The sequence below is a fragment of the Coffea eugenioides genome, chromosome 2 (assembly GCF_003713205.1).
Source record: "Coffea eugenioides isolate CCC68of chromosome 2, Ceug_1.0, whole genome shotgun sequence".
Classification (NCBI taxonomy): Eukaryota; Viridiplantae; Streptophyta; class Magnoliopsida; order Gentianales; family Rubiaceae; genus Coffea; species Coffea eugenioides.
Genome location: NC_040036.1, coordinates 15,330,130 through 15,339,185, shown reverse-complemented (window position 1 = coordinate 15,339,185; position 9,056 = coordinate 15,330,130). Strand labels below are relative to the sequence as shown.

General features: G+C 33.8%; 1 protein-coding gene across 1 annotated transcript; it reads right to left on the bottom strand.

Annotated features, from left to right (window-relative positions):
* Positions 1-4,857: 4,857 nt before the first annotated feature.
* LOC113763139 (probable WRKY transcription factor 65) lies at positions 4,858-6,579 on the bottom strand. Its single transcript, XM_027306867.1, has 3 exons — positions 6,283-6,579; positions 5,964-6,116; positions 4,858-5,836 (listed from the first exon to the last, which is right to left on the bottom strand). The coding sequence occupies exons 1-3, from the start codon at positions 6,420-6,422 to the stop codon at positions 5,251-5,253; spliced, it is 879 nt and encodes a 292-aa protein (XP_027162668.1). The 5' UTR covers positions 6,423-6,579; the 3' UTR covers positions 4,858-5,250.
* Positions 6,580-9,056: the final 2,477 nt, after the last annotated feature.

The window sequence follows — 9,056 nt, the reverse complement described above, 5'->3', positions numbered from 1 at the left end:
TACTATGTCAAAGTAACTCCTCTGACCTCATGCAAACCACTTTGTATGATTCATATAAACAGCACCATCACATATGCATGAATACACATTCTAGTTTATAACTATTATAACCAGAAATAATGAAAACATTGTCAGGTGATCATATTAATAACACAAGTAGACACGCATAGCTAATGTAGGAAAATAAGAAGACATGCTCAGTTTCCTCACGGTCAGTAACCTCTTCATCAGCCATAAGCTACGTAGTATCTTACCTTGCTTTGCTTCAGATGCTCTCAGAACAGCAATACTTCACCCTTTGCAGCAATACTTCACCTCAATTTCTTGAACTCAATTTCTTCAACTCTCCCGCTTCTCTTGGAGCTCTCAAATGCTCTTCTCATTCTCAGTATGGCTCATGAAGGTCTATTCCTCACCAAAATTAACGATCAGCCAGCTCTCATTGTCACATCAACAACCAAATGGGCGCCTATTTTTGGCGCATTTTCTCTTAACCGAAATTAGCAATTCATTTTGCATCCAAATTCCAGTTAAGTTAGTTAATCCTATGTATTACTCATTTCACTAATTAATTCATGTTATTATCAGAATATATTACTTCAACAGCAGGGATATTTCTGTCAATTCAACATCCATGATGTCATTTTGGGGCCCAATAATCTGATATGGGAGGTATAAGGGATTTTCGGAACTTCAGGGGAGGTCCTTGAGACTGTCAGAAACCTCAGGGGAGGTTTCTGAAATTATCCCTATATTAAAAGGTTATCTAACAAGTTTTTTTTTTGGGTATAAATCACGGGTAACACATTTGTTTTACAGTCCAACAAGATTACGACTAAACTATTAACTCATCATATCAGTACATTGGTCAAACTCACATTTACATGTCACTGTAAATAAAGCTCTACATCGGCAAAAATATGCTTCCTTTTCTCTATTTTCCCTTGAGAACTGGTATAGAATCTTTGAAACTATTTGAAATAAGGTTATGAGCATCCTTGTTTAAAGTTTGATATTGACATAAGGATACCAAATTTCGTGGGTTAAATAGTAGCAACATGTTAAAGGGACAAAATGGTTGCCTTATTAACTTGCACCTATATAAATAATTCATCTACTTGAACGTAATAATTCACCAAACTCTTTAGTTTTTCTTCTTCATTCTTGGGTGAAGACACTAATACGTTCATTCATGGAATTAGATGATTATGAAACGGGGAAAGCAAATACTTCTTTCATCATTCTGAATCTAATTTACCTAACAGCAGCCAGATCTAGTTGAACATAACAAAAGATTCGTTTAGTACAAGCTCTGAAGTTTCTATCTATTTATAAACTAGTGCTATTCAAGTTTTGAAGGCATTGAAAATGAATTTGAAAGCACACCAGTGATAACCTATCATTCTAAGCTAGCTAAATTCAGTGGGTTGTATCCAACTCTTGAAATTCTATTCATCAGGACAAGGAATTCCCTTTTCTCAAAAGAAAAAAAAAAGGACAAGGAATTCGCTTGTGTATTCAGGCGTAAATCAAAGAGTGCATTCAACAAATTTTCATTCTTACCATCAACCATAAGAAAAAGAGTAGGAAACAAAAGAAGAAAGAAAAGATATATTTCACATGCATTAAAAGATTGAAGACAAAAACCGAGATAGAAATGAAGAGATCTAAAATATTTTGCTCAATATTCTAAGCCATATCGTCTTTCATTTTATAATTGGCGACGCTTTTAGCAAATTTACACACCTTCTTCTTTGTGAGGTATTTAAGAAGTAGCAAAGTATGCTTCGAACGAGAGCTAAACTAGAGATCTCACAATTACATGATTAATGTCTATACTAGTTGAGAAATATCCTACAATTCAGTAATACTAATACAAGCAATAGTTATCAATTTCTCATTTCAAAACCCTCTTACCAAATGGCACCTCACATCATCCTTACGATATATTACCATCACACTAAGAAAGCTTAGAAAATTCTTGTGATTTGTTTGATTCCCATGTTGTGTTTTGAACTACCAAATTTCTTATTGAAATATTGATTTGCAGAATTGACAAGGCCAAATGAGAAGTTTGACGAGAAAATTCCGACTTGATTGAAGGATAAGACAGTATCTCAAAACGTACTGCTATAACTTTAAAGGATAATTAAACTGCAACTTTTTACACTTTAAGCAAATAATCAGATGATATGAGCATCAGATCTGCTTAATTATTATACTAATCCATCCTTAACTCACAAAGAACCCATTTACCATTTGTTTAATTCATTCGATGCTCTAATGGATAAGGATTAACAAGAGTTGTTAGTGATTAGTAGCAGCCAATGACGTTGGTATAGATTCGAATGTGACGCTATGAAATGCACGTATGACATGTGGGGACAACAACACATCAAGCAAAAGTTTCACAAATTAATATGATTAGTACTAAAATAATATGAAGGTTGTCTTCCAAAATTACTATCTTCTTCTCCTATTGTAATAATAAAATGGGGTAAATTTATTTCTTATTTGTGACAGGGTTTAATTTTACTTTGCAACCCTAACTTTCCCCAAATTGCACTTTTTTACCCTAAAACTTGTTTTTCGCACTTTACTACCTTAAACATCTATTTTTTCGCAATCCATTACTCCTAAGTTTCAAAAATATATAGAAGATATCATCGGTCCATGATTGGTAAAGGGATCAACTAAACTCCTATGCCGCCAATTTTGTCCTTAAGATGCCCTTTTTATTAAAAAATTTGTGATACTGTGCATTTTTTTCCCTCCCACACAAAGCTAAAGAATGCTCTATTTTTGGATAGAAGAGAGAGAGAGAGAGGACTTCAAAAAATTTATAATAACAAAAAGAATCAAGCCTTTTGTTAGCTTTGGATAGGAAGAATCACGCCTTTCCAAATATTGTTTGGAGAACAACTAAGAACAAATGTTGAAAGGGCCTTTTTACAAATAATTGGTTGGAAAATATCTACTTCAATTTGCCAAATTTTTGTTAGTCATAGGGTATTCCGGATAATTAGAAGTTGAAGGTAGAAAATTATGAATTGATAGTTCAGGGTACAAAGTGCAATTTGATATTATTCGAGAGGTGCAAAGTGAGGTAACCCTGATAATTAACCCTTAATCAATGTGGGGTTAGCTAGATAAGCTTGGCGATTTGAAAGAAAGCATGTGCAACCACCTTATTTTAAGGACTGCTTATGTAATAATTACCAAAATGATTGGTCCTCACCTTCGCCAATTGAATCCAGCCATCATTGCTTTAAAGTCAATTTTCCTGTTCATTTGACTTTAGTGATCGGTCAGCCAATCAGTTGCTGGTCACATCTCTAGATTAAGTGATGAGAAAGTTGTTTGCCCAACTTGCTAGCTTTTTAAAGAGGTTGTATTAGGGCTGAGGATTGCTTTGATGGGGACTGAGGATGTGCATTACTGAATCGAAAGGAAAAAAGGGAACAATTACTTTTGGTCTTGGATCTGGTTTGTCTCTTTGTTATTTTCCAATAGAGTTGGTTGAGGTCCTCAACCTGCGGATCAAAATTCTCCTTTGCCATAACTTTTCTTGTCCTTTCCAAGAAAGATAAAAGTGGTGGATCTAAGAGGGTTAAAGATAATAAATCAATGATATATCAGGAGAAAAAAAAGGTTTGTTTGGATCCAAAGTTACTTGGAAATATTTTTAGTCTCATATTGTAACACTTTTTTTTAATGTGACGTATTTGAGATAAAAAAATGATTAAAAAACGTAATTTGTCTGTCAGATATCACAATTTTCCTCGTGAACTTAAGCATGACTTAGATCTTTTTGTACAGTAAATTGCATCGGTATTTCAAGAAAAAGGCTATAATATATAGTTGTACTTAGAATTGAACAGAACATGCCGCCTGTAAAAATTGATTTTAATTCCTTGATCTGGCTCTTGTGCTTACCCCAAAACGAGATTAAATAAATATTTAAACAACCGCCAACTTTTTGTTGGCTATTGTATTTTCTTCATAGATATATCCGTACCTTATATTGAATTTTTTTCATTCACCAACCAAATTGGTTATTTGTGTTCCTCCCAAAAAACCAAAATAAACAATTAAACACCTGATGTAATTACATGCTTAGCTAGTATTCTTTAGGTATCTAAGCATGCAGTAATTCCAAATGTTGGCAAAATTGGCTGCTGATGGATTCCATGAAACGGAACCTCAGCTCTGATCTCACAAAAAAAGGAAGAAGGAAAAAAGGCACTCGGTATTATTAGCTGAAAGAATTTTATGTTCTGTGTTACTTTCTTGTGGTCAGTCAATCAGGCTCTGTAGTTTCCACGCAAGAAATATCTAAGAGAAAGTCAGGCACGAGGGCTGACCAGTCCGTATCTAGAAGTAATGTGTTGCTCTAAGGAATTGAACTAGTCATCATCCAGGGATGATATTCAAGAGTCAAGCAAGCCAAAATTACATAATTAATTATCAGTAATAACCTTTCAAATCTAAAAGCAAAAGAAAAAAAATGTTTTCAAATCTTCCATGAATCTTCATTCAAGTTTCACCAATATATTATCGAAGTATTTTTTTTATATAAAAAAAAAAAAGCATGCGTGATAAAAAAAAAGTAATAAAATTTTATACAAATTTTAAAAAAATATTTCTACAGAAGTACAAGCAATGAGCAGCCTATAGTTTTGTATACCCGTGTAGAAATTTATGTCTGCCCATTGGAGGTTTCAATTTTTCATGGGAAAATAAAATAATTACTTCAAAATCATGGATCAAAACTAAGTGTGAGAAAAGGGGAAAAAAATCTCATAACATCTAATCTGTACTAACTAATTGAAGAGAAGACTTATGAAGTTCATCAAATTACAATGCCAAGAACATCTCTTTCAATTTGTGCTTAAAGTACAAAAGAAAAAGGCCAAGAAAGTTAGCCGTTGGATAAGGATAGGATCATCCATGCATGAAGCTAATTACAATGAGAAGTTAAAGCAGAGTTTCCTAGTGGGCACTTTTTTATTCTCACTATCCTACACTAAAACCTAGGAAAAATAGAAAAAAAAAAACTAAATGCAACAAAAAAAAATTTAAAAGTCTATCTCTTTTTTTATTTTTTTCAATTTTCTTTGTTCCTCGAGGTCTAGGGCATCTTATGGAGCACGATACCCAAATTTCTATTCAATTATATAGTAATTCGAATAATGTTGCTGATTGGAACTAAAAACAAGTATAGGGTGTCTCAATTAATTGTTGATCTCATCACCCTGTGGTCCCACACCAAGGTGTCAAGCCGTGCCGCCGGCGTTCCTCCTCCCTCTCCATCATTCCCCGGTGGAAAACCGTCGAACATTCCGGCAATTCACCAAGATCGGCAAAAAATGATTCATCATCATCTCTCATTGTGAAAGCCATTGCCAAGTCCGCATCAGTCACCCTGGCCTCAGTCAAAATTGGAGACTCTAGCATGGTGCAAGACGTAGTAGACTCAAATTCTGAGAACCAACCATAGTCACTTGCACTAGAAATTAAGGGCACAAATTTTTCATCCGAATTCAGCTCGGCTTGGCTAGCAAATTTTGCAGGCTTCTCCTCTTCTTCCCCCTCCTCTTCATCTGAATTCGCAGAATTTGTACTCTCACCCTTTGTAGATGTTGTTTTTGTTGCCTTGTTAATCGATGGAGAACTATTCTGATTTTGGTTGTGATGATTTTGATTTCTAGGAGTCGGCCATGGGTGGTTATGCTCACAAGAGTACGTGACAACGAGCATATTAGGATCAACACGACTCCTTTCGACCTGTTTTCTAGCCGGGCACCCCTTCGAACTGCTACATCTATAGTATCCCCTGCAAGAATCAGCAAATAAATCGGAACTTCAGTTAAGTTCATGAATTCATTTCAAAGCATGCTTAAGATAATTTAAGGAAATTAATTTGCCAGATTCAAGAATTAATTTATGTTGTAAACAGATACCTAGGATAAGGGGAGCCTTTGATTGGCTTCTGGCCGTACTTCCTCCAAGCCCAAGAATCGAACGGTGGAACACCCATTTCACCCTTGAGCCTTGACCCCTCAGGATCTTTGATCGGCACGGACACCACTCTTTTCTGTATGGATCGCCTGCTACTGTAAAAAGTCCCAACAACGTATTAAAACTGTGCATGCACAGCATAATTTTTTTTTTTTTTTGGAAAAAAATAAAGCAAAAAAGAGGGAAAAAATGGAAAAGAGATTCATAATCAACCAAAGTAAGAAACAAGAACAGAGGGAAAAATTGTTACAAAATACAAACCTTTTCTTAGGGGATGAAGTACAAGTCATCTTGCTGTCGTTAAGCATGCAAAAACGTGGAGAATCTCCACTATTTTCAGGTGAATTTTCTGAATCTTCTTGCTCATTGATTAAAGGGCTGTTCGCAAATCTAGTTTCCATCCCACCAGCGACTTGAAATCTTCTACAACCTGGGAAGTTGATAATTGTAAAATGATGGTTTTCTTAACAAAGAAATAAAGAGAGAAGTGGAGCAACTGGTTGTACACACAGTGAAAGAGAGGAGTAGGGGGTGGGAGCTAGAGGGAAGGAAGAGGGAGAGATTGATGAGAACAAGAAATAGGGAAAAGTGGGGAAAGATTAGTTGGGGTTTTAATATTGGGTCCTAATGTTGACAGATGGGGAATGATACAGTTGTTTATAGAGGACGTGCAAGCAAATGTGAAAATAATCCAAAGTCTAATTATTAATTTATGAGTGTGAAAGCAACTACTGATGGTGATTTGTGTATTGTGGTATAGTATTATGTCTGTGATTAATGGGGGCCTAGTTTTGGATCATATTGGGACCACCTTTGGTTCCTAGTATAGTAGTAGTAATATACTTAGAAACTATTTTTCCCAATCCTACTTTCTTCTTCTTCTTTTTTTTTTTAAATAAAAAAACTTCTTAACTTTGTTGGGAAGGTTTGTGGTATTCATTGCTTCCATGTAGTTGAAAAATTTTATATAGCCGGCAGATAATTAAAGCCATAAATAATAGCGATGCATCTCTACGGGCAGTAAACTGGTATTTATTGTGAGTTGCAAATTAAGTAACTTGGATTAGGATAGGATTTCCAATAAAATTTTAACTGTTCTAATAATTTGGTTCATTGAATAAGATAAGGTTAAGCAAACATACACTATATGAATTCCTCATGAAGTAAAAAATCACTTAAAACATCTTGAAAAGAATTAATGTTCATCAATTAAGTGTCTAAACTTTTCATTCGGTTTATTCGTCCTTTTAGGCCATCTATTTCGATCAAATTCATCTCGTTCTGTGTAAGCACGTTAAGACCATGTGAGTTGGTAATTAATTGATTTTTATTTTCTTTTGGAATAAGTAACTTAATTATTAAGTTGATGCAAAGGCATTTGATAAAAATGTTAAGGAATTTTTTTTAAAGGAATAAACAGGATTATTTGAATATATATATAAGTTCAAAATGTGTATAATAATTACCCATTCTTTTGCAATCCGTTGGCTATACTTGTTCACGAAGGTGGGATTAATTTTCCAAATTGGTAAAATATCTGGGACTACATTGATGGGTTTCAAAGTTTCAGGACTAGATCGCATTCCAATCCAAATTGGTAGGACATTCAATTTCCGAGAAATTAATTGCGGGTCCTAAAGAATATAATTCTTCTAAAATTGGTAAGGACAAAGAACAGATTGTAAGGCCGGTTATAGCAGGTCGATTGGTTTAAATGCAGTGGACCTGTAATTGAACTTTTCACGGGCATTGATGATGAGAATTTCAGTAAGATTCCAGATAATTTCTATACCATCTATTTCCTATTATTTAGTTCCAAATCTAGCTTATACTTATCAACGCAAAGGTCATTGAGTTGATATAAGAAAGATGTCCAATTGAAAAAAGCTGTAATTTATGGAACAAGCATTTAGGCAAGGTATGTTTTGAGGGAATACGAGAAAGGAAAGTAAATAGAGGAATGATCTTTTAATGCTTGGATTGGTTTTTGAGGAGAGACACAAAAAGATAGGGAGGGATAACATTTAATTATTTTTTGTCAATTTCCGTTCGATCCAACGGAAATAGAAGGAAAGAAAATCAAGATTTATAGAAATTTTAAAATTTACCAAAAAAAACCTACGTTTTCACATACATTCTATCTAACTAGTGTCCATTGGATACTCATTAAAAAGTACTTCAGTTGTTAAATTTTTGGAAAGAGAAAATTAATTAGAGAAAGTATATATATGCAAAAATAGGTAATAATTGTTAGTGTATACATATATGTGGTAGGTTGAGTGGATTTTAGATGATTTAACAAGTGTCCATTGACCACTCATTAGAAAAATCATTATACAAATTGGACTTAAAAAAATTATGGATAAAAACATAAATACTGCATTCAAAAATTCCTTTCCTTTCCTTTCCTTATCTAAATAATATTTTTAAGGGGAAAAAAATCTGGATGGCCTTCAGATTACTCCCTCCGTTCCACTTTGATAGTCCTATTTCTTTTTTCACACAGTTTAAGAAAAAGTAGTTAACTTTGTTGGAAAAGAAAATTTAGATTGTTATTTTCCAAAAATACCCTCACATTAAATAGAGTACAACTTTATGGGAACTTGAATTGATGGTAAAAAAAGAATCAACTCTCATTAAATGGGGTAGGTTTATAGTAACAACAACTTACATTGAATAAAAGCATTCTAGGAAAATTAAAATACAACTACATTCTTCAATTGGGAAGTGAACTACAATTTGGGACAGACGAAAAAGGAAAACAGGACTATCAAAGTGGGATTAAGTTGATCGACATTTAGTGCGCCAACTTTTAAGTGCATATTTTTACCCATCAAGAACTTGTAAAAAGATATATTTCTCACCCTTTTGGCTAGAGATAATTTTAGAAATCTCATCAAGATTTATGTTAATATTATTTGGCACCCCTTAAGTTTTGAAAATATCACTAATTTCGCCTAAATCATACCTTTTATAATAATCTCACCATTGTATCATTAAAATATTCTTATAATAATCATTTAACAAGAGAGATA